Here is a 17,809-nt window from a genome sequence, read left to right on the forward strand (position 1 = left end):
TATATCAATCACCAAGAAAATAATGTTTCTATTTACCTTTATCAAGGTGTTGCCATAATAGTAGGGCCATGCGGCAGGCCTATTCTGATACTTTTATTTTTCCACTTTATTTTATGATCAATTTTCAGATGTTAAATTACCTTCATGTCGTTTACTCCACTGATTCGTGTTACAATTATTCATAAAAAGATCAAGCAATTTATTTTTTTAATAAAAATAGTTCTGCTTGAATCTGAGATATTTGCTCCTTATTTTTGATTGCATGTAATTAATAATATTTCATTGCGACTTATGATGAAATGTATTTTCAGTGATTGCTATCTTTATGTAATTCTGTAAAATCTGTGTGCTGAACTTTTTAATATTCTTATTTTATAAGAAAAATAGAGTAAATTCACTCTTTTATCTTGAGACATGATCATAGTTGCTGTACAATACTCATATCAGTCTGAAGGGTGAGTTCTATTAAAACGCCAATTTTTCTTCTTGTTTATCCACCAAAAGAATTAGCATAAAGTTAAGGATAGATGGAAGAGAACATGACTGCAAGATCAGACTGCACAGGGTTTGTTTGTAGTCTGTAACTATGGAGACACCTAACCCTACATCTCTGCACTGGAGCTGCATACAAACACCAATTGGATATTTTTAAATCAAGACACTTTGCAAACTTCCATCATTTTTTTATGTTAGCTGTACTGAAGCAATACAAAAATGGTTGCAAAGCTGTATATATCTTTTAAGAAACTATGTTAGAGAGTAAAAGCAAATAAAAATTCTCAGTTCAATTAAATAAGATAAAATCCTTGTTTAGACTGTGCCCACTCTTTCCCTATTTCTTTTTCATTAGGTGTCGTCCTTGACACTGAAAATAGTGTAATATACTGAACTATTGTATCCATTCCAAAAATAAAAGTGGCAACCTGATAGTCTTGTTATAAGGATATGTCCACATTACTGATGAGCCAAGATTTGAAAAATTTGGTACAGCCAGTTTAATGAATTTAGGCAAAAAGTTAGGTTCAGTCCAAATTAAATTGAACAAACTAGAACTTCATCAATACCCCTAAAACTGGTGTATAAAAAGTCTAGTATAACACTCTTAGGTCATCTAAACAGTTTTGAGCTGTTTGTAAGGCAAGGTTAATGAAGGAAAAGGAAGAAGGAAAAAGTTTCTTCTTTTCCTTCGTTTTTCTTTCTTCTTTTTCCTTCTCCTTTTTCCTGAGGTTAGGGTTCTCGCAGAATCAAACTTTTTAGTGAAGTTCAACCTGAAACGCTGTGTAATTGTTTTGGTTCACTAGTCCACATGTTATGGGGAAAAATATATAATAATAATAATAATCTTTATTTGTATAGCGCCAACTTATTCCGCAGCGCTTTCAGGCATGGATAAATGCAAAACAATACAACAATTGCAACAAATACAATGTGAGGCCTTAGTCAGACGGGCGTTTTTTCACGCGATTTGCGGATCGCATGATGGATGCGCATCCGCAAATCGCGTGACCGGGGCCCGAAAATCGCCCCGAAAATCTTCTTCTAGCCGCGTTTCATTAGAAACGGGCCGGAGCTGTCCAGCGCATTGCATTCAATGGAGCCGGCAATACAGCCGGCTCCATTGAAAGCAATGCGCTGCGGGCGAGTGTGGGATGAATTGTCGGGAAGGGCTTAAATATATAAGCCCTTCCCTGCAATTCATCCAGAAATGTGTTAAGATAAAAAAATATATATATACTTACCTTGTCCCGGCAGCCGGAGTTCAGCGCTGCCGGCCTGCAGTGGGTGTGAAGGGGGTGTGAGTCAGACCTGCCCCCTGATTGGCTCAGCGCTGAGCCAATCAGAGGCAGGTCTCACTCACACCCATTCATGAATTCATGAATGGTCTCACTCACACCCATTCATGAATTCATGAATGGGTGTGAGTGAGACCTGCCTCTGATTGGCTCAGCGCTGAGCCAATCAGGGGGCAGGTCTGACTCACACCCCCTTCACACCCACTGCAGGCCGGCCGCGCTGAACTCCGGCTGCCGGGACAAGGTGAGTATATATATTTTTTTTATATTAACACATTTCTGGATGAATTGCAGGGAAGGGCTTATATATTTAAGCCCTTCCCGACAATTCATCCCCGCACGCCGGCAGCCCATTGCTTTTTAATGGAGCCGGCTGTATTGCCGGCTCCATTGAATTCAATGGGCAAACATCGTTCTTCTCTGCCACAGCTGTTACAGCTGTGGAAGAGAAGAATGATTTGTCTTCTATATGTTCTCAATGGGGTCGGCGCTGCTGCCGCTGGCCCCATTGAGCGCATATAGAGAAGAGAACAGGAATCGCAGATCGCAGATAGGTGCGATCTGCAATTTCTGTTCTATAATTTATCGGACGAGCGCATAAAAAGCGCTCATGTGTCCGATACCATTGCAAAGCAATGGTTTTAAAAAATCGCCGGACGCATGCGCATGCGCAAATTGGGCGAAAAACGCCCGTCTGACTGAGGCCTCAGGTACAAAAAAAATCTGTTGCAAATTTTGCTGTAAATTGCACAGTAAATGTGTATTTTCCACAGATTTCACCTTATTGTATGCATTGCAAAATGTTAAATCCAAGGTGAAAATCCACAGAAAAAATTGACCTGCTGTGACTGAAACTCTGCATTGAATGTAAATTAACGTGCCGTTAATTTTTCACTGCATGTGGATGAGATTTGTTAAAATTTCATCCCCTTTTTTGCTATCATAATATGCTATATATTTTTTGCCCACAAATCTGGAAAGAAGAAGCTGAAGCATTTTTGCCACATGCGTACATAGCCTAAGTCAATGAGTACTTTTAAGATGCATTAGAAAATGGATAATAATGAATGTATCGTGAATCCTGTAAAAATGAAAGCCATGACACAATTGTAATTAGAGCAAAAGCCCCTTATGACTACACAATGTGAAAAAATGTCATGAGGTTATCAAGTGATTAGAGGTTCTCTAGTATCCCAAGTTTTTAAACACCACAAATTCAGGTCAGGTGTCCAGCAATCAGTGAAATCAAGCACTAAATTAGAATAATGTGGAGAAGAAAAAAAATTACAATTGCAATTTAGGCTTCATTAAGCTGTTTGTTATAGTGCTGTCTGCATAGAGATTTATATATTATGTCTTCTCTTCACAGTGGTGTGCCCCTTACCATGTATGAATGGCGGCCAGTGCTCCTCCAACAATCACTGTCTGTGCCCTCCAGAATTCACAGGGAGATTTTGTCAGTTCCCTGCTGTTCATGGAGGGGGTGTGGGGCGAAGTGATGGGAGTGAAAGTGAAGGAATGGAGGCATCTTCAGGGAAGCATGCAGTCTATGCTGTGCAAGTCATTACAGGAGATGATGACCCTGAGGGCAAAGGGGTGAAAATCAGCCAGTCTGCTCTTACAGTGCCACTGGGGCCAGGACACAGCTCTGCAGAAGGTACTTTATCTATAAATCCTATAAACTGTGCTGAAAACGACTTATGCTGCATTGAATTTAAATCCACAACATAAGTATGTAAACCCACCTTTGGCGATATCTTAATCCCCCAACAATCAGCTGTAAACTGTGAAGGACCTGGCAACAAATGTTTACTTCTTGCCAGTGCCACCACTAGGCAATGTACAGTTACAGAGTTACCATTGAAAATAATGGACCATTCATGTAATACATGGACGTTTGGGTCCTCTAGAGTGAGAGATACGGTCCTCTAGAATGAGATTTGTAGCCACTAAAGGTTCTAGCTAATCGATAAAGTTCCTGATTCCCCTCTACTAAAACAGAAAATTAAATGGCACATCGCTTACCTACCTGCATTCAAGTTGTTGGCAGGAGTCACAGTGGTACTTCTTCCACAGGTTAGACATTCATGGCATATCCTTTGTCTGTGGCGAGCCAACCCCTTTCAGGTTGATTGGTCTATATCATTTTTGTATTCAATACTTGAACTAACAAAGATCTACAGATATTTGTAAAACATTTTTGCTTCTAAGAGGCCCAGCCCATTGTTACTGCTCTACTTAACTTTGTCCAATTACCTCCATTCTTTCTTGTTTTTAATAATATCTACAGCTGTATTCATTCTGATGTGTTTGTTTTTTATCTCTCATCATAGTTCAGGTCCTTCCACCTCTTTTAAATGTCCGAGTTCATCATCCACCCAATGCATCTATTCAAGTTCATCGCATTGAGGGACTTGGAGCTGAAGGAACAGCAGGAGGTGGCCAACACTTACTCCTTCATCCTGAAGGGAATAAGGCAGCACCTTCCCGTCCTGTCAACTACAAACCTCTAGGACGATGTTTTCAAGACACTCTACCCAAACAAGCTGTAAGTAATAATGTGAAAAGCAGTTGTTGGAATATTTTGCCTTTAGAGTTGGCTTAAGTACAGTAAATAATATGAAAATTATATAAGAAATGGTCATAATCCAACAAGTGTTTACAATATAATTTGCTATTAAGATAATTGTCATAAAAAAGGCATGTGCAAAAAGGTATTTCCTATAATTTTAATATATAACTCTGTTTCTGTATATGTATTGTGTATTTGGGTCTTAGCAAAGTAAATGCTATGATTCAAGTTTTTTCCTGGAACAAGTGAGAAATATGTTGGAAGTACTAAAATCTGCTGGAACTCATCTAGATATCCACCAGTAAATATCATATTCATTGCATAGACAGTAGAAAATTAACAATGTTTGCCAGTTACATTCTGTTAAAAAAACAATCCTATGAAGAGTTATGGCATTTACTTACAAAGTATGCCTCCATCTGATTTTCTAAGTATATAGCAATGTGCACTTTCACTCAATGAGTGACTATAGGGGATTCAGAGGTTGCACCCGGGCCCAGAAGCCTTAGAGGGCCCATAAGACCTCTTTTCTCCATATAGGGAGCCCAGTACTATGAATAAAGCACCTGCTACAGATTTTTCATTGGGGTCCAGAATCTTCAAATTACGCCTCTAGGGCTGAGTACTGCTTAACACACATGATCAGTCACGTGCCTATCAGAAAATGACCATAGTTCCTGCAGTAGCATAGTAGTATTGCTGAGAAGACTCATTTTCAGCTTGTTAGGATTCTAAATCTTGATTGGAAAGTAAAAAGTGACTATATTGTCAGCTGCCAGAGGGGGGAGGAGACTGATCCTGTCCAGAGCCCACACCCGTTAGTAAAGATTAGCAACAGCAGCAAACAAAACATTATAAAATGCGTATTTCTTTTTGCTTGAAACACAACATTCCTCTTAATGAATCAATACTTGAGCCATGGTTTGGCATTGGCTGTTTTTACCACAGTTTGTAACCCATGAATCATGCATTGCTGATAATACCTTTAGCAAGATCTTTATGCCTATTAGGCAGCTCAGTTCAACTGATAACAGGCAAGTGATGAAATGAGAAAGAATAAGTAGGAGAAGAAAGTTGTCTGCTGCTGTGCAATGTAATTTGTCCACATCTTCTATATTTCCAGTGTGTGGTATACCATTGCAGAAATATTTTGTATAGCAATTATCTCTGTGACAAATCTTGAAATTATGGCCGGCTGTAGAATGGAGTCTTTGTCTTGTATAGTACCGTCAGTTTCATTTAATTTAGTTTTTGATGCACGCATGGCTTAATTTTAAAATGAGCCTAAGGCTCAAATCACATTAAAATTGCTGATTAGATCTGCACTCCCTTCTGATTTATGTAACCAAAAACATGAACAGATCTCATCAGAGGGACCAGATGAACCAAATGATAATAGGATAAATTTTCTAAATCTTTATTTTCTGCTACTGTCCATTACTGTAATGCCACTGTGAATTCAGGCAACATTATTACTAGACTAGCAGAAATATGGAGATAGCGCCTCATCATTTGTGCCATCCGTCTTTACCTGGATATGTATATTGTGAATAAAGATTCTTTTTATCTTTCTTATATTTACCTGGTATATTGACATATTTCTGTAGGTGGATTATTAAGTGCAATTAAGGAATGATAGTGATATGTAAATGTATACTTATAGGCTTAGATTTTTTTTTTTATATTTATTATTTTCTATTAGTAAGGTATATTCTGTGTTTACTATATTGGTATTCGTGGTGGTAATATGAATACAAGTTTCCATAGTACTGTTAATAAACAACTTAGGAGTGGTTTCTAGAGATGTGCGAACGTACTCGTCCGAGCTTGATATTCGTGCGAATATTAGGGTGTTCGGGATGCTCGTTACTCGTAACGAGCACCACGCGGTGTTCCGGTTACTTTCAGTTTCCTCTCTGAGACGTTAGCGCGCTTTTCTGGCCAATTGAAAGACAGGGAAGGCATTACAACTTCCCCCTGTAACGTTCAAGCCCTATACCACCCCCCTGCTGTGAGTGGCTGGGGCGATCAGATGTCACCCGAGTATAAAAATCGGCCCCTCCCGCGGCTCGCCACACATGCCTTGTGACTTAGCTGAGGGAAAGTGCTGCTGCTGGTGCTGCTGTAGGGAGAGCGTTAGGAGTCAGTGTAGGCTTCAAGAACCCCAACGGCCCTTCTCAGGGCCACATCTACTAGTGTGCAGTACTGTGTTAGCACAGTATTTTTTATTTTTTTTGTCCAAAATTGGATCTGCAGAGCATTGCGCCCAGCAATAGGGACAGAAGTGGGGGTTAGGCAGGGAGAGTGTTAGGAGTTAGTGTAGGCTTCAAGAACCCCAACGGTCCTTTCTAGGGCCACTTCTATCCGTGTGCAGTACTGTCCAGGCTGCTGTTAGCAGTGTTGCATTTTTTTTTTTTTTCTCAAAACCGGCTGTGCAGAGCATTGCACCCGGCATTAATACTACAGGGATAGAATTGTGTAGGCAGGGCCAGAAGACATTTATTATTCATTGAATACACGCAGTGGGGTCTTCCCTAAGCTAAAAAGGAAAATAAATTATATTTGGCCTGCCTGTGTCAGTCCTAAGGTCTGCGTGTACGTGTGTGCTGCGTGTACAACGTACAAAAATCTGACGCAACCAGCTACGCTTTACTGCAGCCTAGCGCCATTGTGTATCCTGACTGGCAAATACCTGCTCTGCTAGAGTTAATAACTCTGCTACACTATACTTGTGTGACACTTTTTGAGGGCCACACCACAGATATTAAACTTCTTGTTCATTGAATATACGCAGTGGGGTCTTCCCTAAGCTAAAAAGGAAAAGAAATTATATTTGGCCTGCCTGTGTCAGTCCTAAGGTCTGCGTGTACGTGTGTGCTGCGTGTACAACGTACAAAAATCTGACGCAACCAGCTACGCTTTACTGCAGCCTAGCACCATTGTGTATCCTGACTGGCAAATACCTGCTCTGCTAGAGTTAATAACTCTGCTACACTATACTTGTGTGACACTTTTTGAGGGCCACACCACAGATATTAAACTTCTTGTTCATTGAATATACGCAGTGGGGTCTTCCCTAAGCTAAAAAGGAAAAGAAATTATATTTGGCCTGCCTGTGTCAGTCCTAAGGTCTGCGTGTACGTGTGTGCTGCGTGTACAACGTACAAAAATCTGACGCAACCAGCTACACTTTACTGCAGCCTAGCACCATTGTGTATCCTGACTGGCAAATACCTGCTCTGCTAGAGTTAATAACTCTGCTACACTATACTTGTGTGACACTTTTTGAGGGCCACACCACAGATATTAAACTTCTTGTTCATTGAATACACACAGTGGGGTCTCTGTTTGCAAAAAAGCGAAAACATTATATTCGGCCTGCAGGCTTGCGCCAATTTATTTCCTGCCTGGGAAATCAAATCACTGGTAATACAGCATGCTGAGGGGTAGGGGTAAGCCTAGAGGACGTGGACGTGGACGTGGCCGAGGACGCGGAGGGCCAAGTGAGGGTGTGGGCACAGGCCGAGCTCCTGATCCAGGTGTGTCGCAGCCGACTGCTGCGCGATTAGGAGAGAGGCACGTTTCTGGCGTCCCCACATTCATCGCCCAATTAATGGGTCCACGCGGGAGACCTTTATTAGAAAATGAGCAGTGTGAGCAGGTCCTGTCCTGGATGGCAGAAAGTGCTTCGAGCAAGCTATCATCCACCCACAGTTCTGCGCCGTCCAGTGCTGCAAATCCGAATCCTCTGTCTGCTGCTCCTCCTTCCTCCCAGCCTCCTCACTCCACTACAATGACACCTGCTCAGGAGCGGGAACACTCCCAGGAACTGTTCTCGGGCCCCTGCTTAGATTGGGCAGCAGCGGTTCCTCTCCCACCAGAGGAGTTTATCGTCACTGATGCCCAACCATTCGAAAGTTCCCGGGGTCCGGGGGAAGAGGCTGGGGACTTACGCCAACTGTCTCAAGAAGTTTCTGTGGGTGAGGAGGACGATGACGATGAGACACAGTTGTCTTGCAGTGAGGTTGTAGTAAGGGCAGTAAGTCCAAGGGAGCAGCGCACAGAGGATTCGGAGGAAGAGCAGCAGGACGATGAGGTGACTGACCCCACCTGGTGTGCAACGCCTACTCAGGACAGGTCTTCAGAGGGGGAGGCACGGGCAGCAGCAGGGCAGGTTGCAAGAGGCAGTGCGGTGTCCAGGGGTAGAGGCAGGGCCAGACCAAATAATCCACCAACTGTTTCCCAAAGCACACCCTTCCGCCATGCCACCCTGCAGAGGCCGAGGTGCTCTAAGGTCTGGCAGTTTTTCACCGAGACGCCTGACGACCGACGAACAGTGGTGTGCAACCTTTGTCGCGCCAAGATCAGCCGGGGAGCCACCACCAACAGCCTCACCACCACCAGCATGCCAGTTGTGCCCCAACCTGCCACTGAGATACAACCTCCCTCTCAGGACACAGGCACAACCGTCTCATGGCCTGCACCCACACCCTCACCTCCGCTGTCCTCGGCCCCATCCACCAATGTCTCGCACCGCACAGTCCAGTCGTCGCTAGCGCAACTGTTGGAGCGCAAGCGCAAGTACGCCGCCACGCACCCGCACGCTCAATCGTTAACCGTCCACATAGCCAAATTTATCAGCCTTGAGATGCTGCCGTATAGGGTTGTGGAAACGGAGTCCTTCAAAGCTATGATGGCGGCGGCGGCCCCGCGCTACTCAGTTCCCAGTCGCCACTACTTTTCCCGATGTGCCGTCCCAGCCCTGCACGACCACGTCTCCCGCAACATTGTACGCGCCCTCACCAATGCGGTTAGTGGCAAGGTCCACTTAACTACGGACACGTGGACAAGCATAGGCGGGCAGGGCCACTACATCTCCCTGACGGCACATTGGGTGAATTTAGTGGAGGCTGGGACAGAGTCAGAGCCCGGGACCGCTCACGTCCTACCCACCCCCAGAATTGCGGGCCCCAGCTCGGTGGTGGTATCTGCGTCGGTGTATGCCTCGTCCACTAAACCACCCTCCTCCTCCTCCTCAACCTCTGTCTCGCAATCTAGATGTGTCAGCAGCAGCAGGACGTCGCCAGCAGTCGGTGTCGCGCGGCGTGGCAGCACAGCGGTGGGCAAGCGTCAGCAGGCCGTGCTGAAACTACTCAGCTTAGGAGATAGGAGGCACACGGCCCACGAACTGCTGCAGGGTCTGACAGAGCAGACCGACCGTTGGCTTGCGCCGCTGAGCCTCCAACCGGGCATGGTCGTGTGTGACAACGGGCGTAACCTGGTGGCGGCTCTGCAGCTCAGCAGCCTCACGCACGTGCCATGCCTGGCCCACGTCTTTAATTTGGTGGTTCAGCGCTTTCTGAAAAGCTACCCACGCTTGTCAGACCTGCTCGTAAAGGTGCGCCGGCTCTGCGCACATTTCCGCAAGTCCCACACGGACGCTGCCACCCTGCGCACCCTGCAACATCGCTTTAATCTGCCAGTGCACCGACTGCTGTGCGACGTGCCCACACGGTGGAACTCTACGCTCCACATGTTGGCTAGGCTCTATGAGCAGCGTAGAGCTATAGTGGAATACCAACTCCAACATGGGCGGCGCAGTGGGAGTCAGCCTCCTCAATTCTTTTCAGAAGAGTGGGCCTGGTTGGCAGACATCTGCCAGGTCCTTCGAAACTTTGATCAGTCTACCCAGGTGGTGAGCGGCGATGCTGCAATCATTAGCGTCACCATTCCTCTGCTATGCATCTTGAGAAGTTCCCTGCAAACCATAAAGGCAGCCGCTTTGCGCTCGGAAACAGAGCCGGGGGAAGACAGTATGTCGCTGGATAGTCAGAGCACCCTCCTGTCTATATCTCAGCGCGTTCAGGAGGAGGAGGAGGAGGATGAGGAGGATGAGGAGGAGGGGGAAGAGACAGCTTGGCCCACTGCTGACGGTACCCATGCTGCTTGCCTGTCATCATTTCAGCGTGTATGGCCTGAGGAGGAGGAGGAGGAGGAGGATCCTGAAAGTGATCTTCCTAGTGCGGACAGCCATGTGTTGCGTACAGGTACCCTGGCACACATGGCTGACTTCATGTTAGGATGCCTTTCTCGTGACCCTCGCATTCAACGCATTCTGGCCACTATGGATTACTGGGTGTACACACTGCTCGACCCACGCTATAAGGAGAACCTTCCCAGTCTCATTCCCGAAGAGGAAAGGGGTTCGAGAGTGTTGCTATACCACAGGACCCGGGCGGACAAGCTGATGGTAAAATTCCCATCCGACAGCGCTAGTGGCAGAAGGCGCAGTTCCGAGGGCCATGTAGCAGGGGAGGTGTGTAGATCGAGCAGCATGTACAGCCCAGACAGTGCAACAGTCTTTAAGGGCCTGGCCAGCTTTATGGCTCCCCAGCAAGACTGTGTCACCGCTCCCCAGTCAAGGCTGAGTCGGCGGGAGCACTGTAAAAGGATGGTGAGGGAGTACGTAGCCGATCGCACGACCATCCTCGGTGATGCCTCTGCCCCCTACAACTACTGGGTGTCGAAGCTGGACACGTGGCCTGAACTAGCGCTGTATGCCCTGGAGGTGCTTGCTTGTCCTGCGGCTAGCGTCTTGTCGGAGAGGGTGTTTAGTGCGGCTGGGGGAATCATCACAGATAAGCATACCCGCCTGTCAACCGACAGTGCCGACAGGCTTACACTCATCAAGATGAACAAAGCCTGGATTTCCCCAGACTTCTCTTCTCCACCAGCGGACAGCAGCGATACGTAAGCAATACGTAGGCTGCACCCGCGGATGGAAGCTACGTTCTCTCTCACCATCCAAAACGGGGACATTTCTGCTTCATCAATCTGTGTCTAATATTCCTCCTCCTCCTCCTCCTGCTCCTCCTCCTGAAACCTCACGTAATCACGCTGAACGGGCAATTTTTCTTAGGGCCACAAGGCTCACTCATAATTTTTCTAAACAATTTTTAGATGTTTCAATGCTCTGAAAAGCGTTGGAACTTTAACTTGAACCAATTTTTCGTTAAACTGGGCTGCCTCCAGGCCTAGTTACCACTTAAGCCACATTAACCAAATCGATTAATGGGTTTCACCTGCCATCTTGGTTGGGCATGGCCAATTTTTTGGATGTACATTAGTACTGTTGATACAGCAATTTTTGTGGGCCCTCGCCTACAGTGTAATGAAATGAATTTTTAGCCCACCTGCATTACAGCTGACGTTACATCCGCTGTGTTGGGCAATGCAATGGGATATTTTTGTGTATCGCCGGTGGGTTCCAGGGAGCCACCCATGCTGTAGGTGCACACGGAGTTTAACCTACATCTGTCCACTTGTAAAGAACCCCAGTCTGACTGGGGCATGCAGTGTGGGCCGAAGCCCACCTGCATTAAGCACGACATTACTACCTCAGCTGTGTTGGGCAATGCAATGGGATATTTCTATGTACCGCCGGTGGCTTCCTGGCACCCACCCCTGCTGTGGGTCCACAGGGAATTATAAATGCATCTGTTTCCACTTGTAAAGAACCCCAGTCTGACTGGGGCATGCAGTGTGGGCCGAAGCCCACCTGCATTAAGCACGACATTACTACCTCAGCTGTGTTGGGCAATGCAATGGGATATTTCTATGTACCGCCGGTGGCTTCCTGGCACCCACCCATGCTGTGGGTCCACAGGGAATTATAAATGCATCTGTTTCCACTTGTAAAGAACCCCAGTCTGACTGGGGCATGCAGTGTGGGCCGAAGCCCACCTGCATTAAGCACGACATTACTACCTCAGCTGTGTTGGGCAATGCAATGGGATATTTTTATGTACCGCCGGTGGGTTCCAGGGAGCCACCCATGCTGTGGGTCCACAGGGACTTCACAATAGGGAGTTGTACCTGCCTGTGTCTATGAATTAAAAACCGCGGTCTGACTGGGGCATGCAGACACCTTGACAGAATGAATAGTGTGTGGCACATAGGTTCCCCATTGCTATGCCCACGTGTGCAGCTCCTGATGGCGGTGGCACAGGATTCTATTTCTCATTGCTTCTGTACAGCATTGTGGGCTATCGCCCCGCCCCTTTTAAAGAGGGTCGCTGCCTAGCCGTGCCAACCTCTGCAGTGTGTGCCTGCGGTTCCTCCTCATGGCAGACGCACTTCTAAATAGACATGAGGGTGGTGAGGCATTAGGGCAGCTGAAGGCTGCGCAGGGACACTTAGGTGTGCGCTGTGGGGGGGAGGGGGGGCGGTTGGGCAGCATGTAACACAGGAGAAGTGGCAGTGGAGTGTCATGCAGGCAGTGATTGTGCTTTGTTGGAGGTAGTGTGGTGCTTAGCTAAGGTATGCCATGCTAATGAAGGCTTTTCAGAAGTAAAAGTTTTTGGGAGGGGGGGGCCCCACTCTTGCCGCTATTGTGGCTTAATAGTGGGACCTGTGAACTTGAGATGCAGCCCAACATGTAGCCCCTGGCCTGCCCTATCCGTTGCTGTGTCGTTCCCATCACTTTCTTGAATTGCCCAGATTTTCACACAAGGAAACCTTAGCGAGCATCGGCGAAATACAAAAATGCTCGGGTCGCCCATTGACTTCAATGGGGTTCGTTACTCGAAACGAACCCTCGAGCATCGCGAAAAGTTCGTCCCGAATAACGAGCACCCGAGCATTTTGGTGCTCACTCATCTCTAGTGGTTTCACATCTGCGTCGGAACCTCCAGCGTAAGGTTCCATCACAGATGTGGATGAAAATACCAGAAGAAAAAGCGCTGCGTGTGGCACTTTTTCTTCCGCCCAAAAGCCAACCAGCTAGGCAGAAAGCAGTTGGACCCGATTATAGTCAATGGAGCCTTCCGATGCTTTTCTGTGCCGTCCTGATACGGAACCGTTCAGCTATGGGGATTCCCCTTTCCTGTTCTCCAAACTGAGCAGGAAAACGGAATCCCTGGTTCAGATGTGAAACCAATCCTTACTGAATTAATGTTGATTTTGCTTAGAATACATTTTTGGGGTGTAGTGCTGTATGACCATATATTTATGGCATGCAGAGTGTTCCAGGATGTCTTTTCTTTAAACATTGTTAAAAGTGGCATAACATTTGAAGATCAATGCATAGAGTAGATGGCTCTTGTGTATAAGTATATATATAATATAATGTTATAGATTGTTGTACCAAGGATTTTGGCGAATGTGGATTATCCCGCTTGGGGACAAAGACAGTTTAAGGGCGATCTTATCACTATGCACAAATATATGAATACATTATACAGATCTAATATACCTAGGCCTGTAACCATGGCAAAGGGCCATCCACTTCATCGAGAGAAAACAAAGTTTCACCATAGATGTGATTCTTTACTGTTAAAGCAGTGATTGTATATTTAATTTGTTGGAAGAAGATGGTGTCGTGGATATCACCTATTTGGATTTGAGTAATAGATGCTTAGAACAAACTTTCAACAGAAGTTGGTTTTAATTTCAGCAACAAATGAAGTCAAGTTGCCCAGGATAAGCATAAATCTATCAGAAGAGAGACATAAAAACAAAATAATATAAAGGTAAACAAGATGGACCATGTGCTCTCTTTCTGCCATCAATTTTCTATGTTTCTATGAATCATAGGCACAATAGCAATAACTAGCTGCTTGGACACAGAATCCAACTGAGAGTATAAAGAAATATAAAAGATAAAGCATTTTGTACCATGAATTAGAGTAGCTCTCACTCAAGCCTTTCATATATTACATGGAAGGTCATTCATCTGAATGGCCATCATGAAATACTAAATTTCGGCTGCTTCAGAGAAGGCTTCTCCTAACAAATTGGCAATTTCCCAGGGGGTGCTGAACTACATCTCTGTATTATAAATGAATTTGTATCGAAGGAGACAAACCCCTTTAACCCCTTAAATTCCACCCATACGTGTTTTGACTGTGGCCATTAAGGGGCTTTATTCTGATGCGTCATCTTTTGATGGCGGCTGCAAGAGAAGTCTGGTGCAATCTCCAGTGCCAGGGAGAGCAGACGCTTGGCTGTTGGATAACAGCTGCTCAAACAGTGGGGATCTAAGAACAATTCACATGCCACGGCCAGTGTAACAGCTGCATGTAAAAAGCCAACAGAGGGAGGCGGCTCTATCTCTCTCCCATCAGATCCCCGCAATGTTGTCGCGGGGTCCCAATGGGATGCTATGGCACATATAGCCTCTGGGTCTGCCAGCTACTATGGCCGAGCTTCATAGGCTTTCTAATACACTGCTATATTGAAACATAGTAGTGTATTAGAAGAATGATACAATATGGTGATGTTCAAGTCCCCTTGTGGGACAAAAATAAAAAAGTTTAAAAAAAGTAAAAATAAATAAGTCAAAAACCAAACCTTTCCCTCTTTACTATGTTAACAAAAAGAAAATCGCACATGTGGTATAGCTGTGTTTGCAATGACCCAGAGAAAAAAAGTTACTAGATTACTTAACCCCCATAGTGCACGTCATTAAAAAAAAATACATTGCAAAAATAACTAATCTCGCCTTACAAAAACAGAATAGAAAGTGATCAAAATGTCACATGGATCAACAACTGGTACCATTAAAAAGTACAACTCATCCTGCAAAGAAAAACCTTGCACAGCACCGCTGGCAGGAAAAAATGTTAGGGGTCTTTATGTGCAGCAATAAAAAAAAATACATTTTTTTTTTAAACATGAAAATGTATCAATTTGGTATTGGTGTAATCATACTGGCCTGCAGGTTTATTTTTAACATATTATTTATACTACATGGTAAACGCCATTAAAAATAAAAAATACTAAAACATGCCAGAATAGCAGGTTTTGTTATTCTTGCCTCTAGAAAAAAAATGGAATAAAAAGCAATCAAAATGTTATATGTTCCCAAAAATTAGATAAATGAAGACTAGAGGTCATCCTGCAAAAAACAAGCCCTCACAGCGCTCCACTGATGTAATGAAATCCAATAAACAAATTGCCGAATTTCTTTTTTTCCCCAATCCCCCCCCCCCCAAAAAAAGTAATACAAGTCATAGAGTACATTATATATACCCAAAAATGATGGCATTAGAAAATACAACTTTTCCAACGGAAAACAATCCCTAATATGGCTAAGTTGATGGAAAATTAAAATATTATGGTTCTTGGAATGCAATGATGCAAAAAACTGCAACATTACATGCTCATTAATGCGCAAACAAGCTTCGTCAGAAAGGCGTTAATACAACTGTGAGCTAAACATATATTTTATCCACACTGATACATTTTAGGAAACTATTAAGACTTAGGGCTCTTTCGCATGGGCGTAGGCATTTTTACGTGCGACTGTCGGCGCTGTAAAAACACTTGAATAGGCGGACAAATGGCAGACGCCGTGGGGCTGGGGGAGACAGGTTAGCTCTGCTAATGTGTCTCCCCTTCTCCGCTCTCTCGCCATCTCTCGGCAAGAGGAGGAGGCGGATGGGGGCGGGAGCTAGTGTGCCCCCACTCCGCCCCTTGTCGGTAACCAGCAATGGTAGGGGGAGAGAGCTTAGCAACTAATGCTGTCCCGCCCCTCTCATTACAAAGAGACGGCAAGGGGCAGCTTTAAGCAGATGTGCAGGGATGTGAATTGCAATTTTTTTTAGCAAAAATAAAAATCGTAGCATGCTCTTTTTTCTGCGCGGATTCCGCTAGGACAGGCTCTATTGATCTTTATGGGAGCAATCGAATCACAGTGCATCCACAAGTACAATTGCGGATGGGCACGGATTTGTAGTTGGATAGTTCGCAGGTTGCTAGGAGATGACATAGCAAAAGGAATAAAAGGAAGCAGGAATGCAGGAAAAGACAGTGCAGGGCACATTTTTTCAGGGAAGGCATGGTTCTAAGCTCTCACCACCACAAAAGCAGAGGAGAATGTTGTCTGGGCATTAACCTTTTGTATACAAGGTGTTTTTCCAGGGGGTTGGGCAACTTTCTGACACAATCGCTTGTTCGCAATCATCTTTTTCCCATGCGAACGAAACGCTGTACATTCGCGTGGTAGAACAATCACATCCTCGATCATCCGCAAACAATCACAATTCATTTCCGCCATGAATCACAGGTCTTCCACAGCAGAAATCCACTTGCAGAATCTGACCCTTTCATGTGCAGATCGCCTAAAGCACAAAGAATCTTTATGGATATTTATTATATTTACAATTATGTAACGAAACATTTCCTTACATTCTTTAGTAGGGAACTTTTAAAAAATGTGTCTGCTTATTCTGGAAAGGCTACCCTACTTGTAAAAACATGTACTGACTAGAGTGACTGTAGCTAATTTACTGACTGAATCTTTGTCATGAAGATATCCTATAAACTAGGAGTGCACAACTTTTTCTGGTCTGGGGGCACATTGCCATAATGAACCACTTCCAAGGGCCTAAAAGAGTATTTCCGTCCGAGATATTTATGGTATATTCCAAGTATAGTCCATAATAAATCAAAGTAAGTTTCGATTCCAGGACTATCTCCTATTGGAAAAATAGGGGTCGCCTTCCTCCCCAATCAGTAGTCCAGAGAAGAGGAAACAATGTATGTGGCTCTCTCTTGTAGATGAGCTAGACAACCCTTAAAGGGGTTGTCCCGCGGCAGCAAGTGGGTCTATACACTTCTGTATGGCCATATTAATGCACTTTGTAATGTACATTGTGCATTAATTATGAGCCATCCAGAAGTTATAAAAAGTTTTTTACTTACCTGCTCCGTTGCTAGCGTCCTCGTTCCCATGGAGCCGACTAATTTTCGCCCTCCGATGGCCAAATTAGCCGCGCTTGCGCAGTCCGGGTCTTCTGCTGTCTTCAATGGGGCCGCTCGTGCAGAATGCCGGCTCCGTGTAGCTCCGCCCCGTCATGTGCCGATTCCAGCCAATCAGGAGGCTGGAATCGGCAATGGACCGCACAGAAGAGCTGCGGTCCACGGAGGGAGCAGACCCCGGCGGCCATCTTCAGCAGGTGAGTATGAAGACGCCGGACCGCCGGGATTCAGGTAAGCGCTGAGCGGTTTGTTTTTTTAACCCCTGCATCGGGGTTGTCTCGCGCCAAACTGGGGGGGGGTTAAAAAAAAGCAAAAAACCGCTTCGGCGCGGGACAACCCCTTTAAGGACATGACTAGGGATGAGCGAGCGTACTCGGAAAAGCACTACTCGCTCGAGTAATTTGCTTTATCCGAGTATCGCTGTGCTCGTCCCTGAAGATTCGGGTGCCGGCACGGAGCGGGGAGCTGCAGGGGAGAGCGGGGAGGAACGGAGGGGAGATCTTTCTCTCCCTCTCTCCCGCCCGCTCTCCCCTGCTCCCCGCTGCGACTCACCTGTCAGCCGCAGCGGCACCCGAATCTTCAGGGACGAGCACAGCGATACTCGGATAAAGCAAATTACTCGAGCAAGTAGTGCTTTTCCGAGTACGCTCGCTCATCTCTAGACATGACCCCTTTTTTTTCT

General features: G+C 45.4%; 1 protein-coding gene across 2 annotated transcripts in view; it reads left to right on the plus strand.

Annotated features, from left to right (window-relative positions):
* LTBP3 (latent transforming growth factor beta binding protein 3) overlaps positions 1–17,809 on the plus strand; it is a 161,881-nt gene that overhangs the window by 2,809 nt on the left and 141,263 nt on the right. For both annotated transcript variants that reach the window (XM_066582582.1, XM_066582581.1), the window contains exons 2-3: positions 3,163–3,450; positions 4,127–4,341. In XM_066582582.1, the coding sequence (XP_066438679.1) occupies positions 3,163–3,450; positions 4,127–4,341 (503 nt within the window). The remainder of the gene's footprint in view (positions 1–3,162; positions 3,451–4,126; positions 4,342–17,809) is intronic.

The sequence above is a fragment of the Eleutherodactylus coqui genome, chromosome 11 (assembly GCF_035609145.1).
Source record: "Eleutherodactylus coqui strain aEleCoq1 chromosome 11, aEleCoq1.hap1, whole genome shotgun sequence".
Taxonomy (NCBI): Eukaryota; Metazoa; Chordata; class Amphibia; order Anura; family Eleutherodactylidae; genus Eleutherodactylus; species Eleutherodactylus coqui.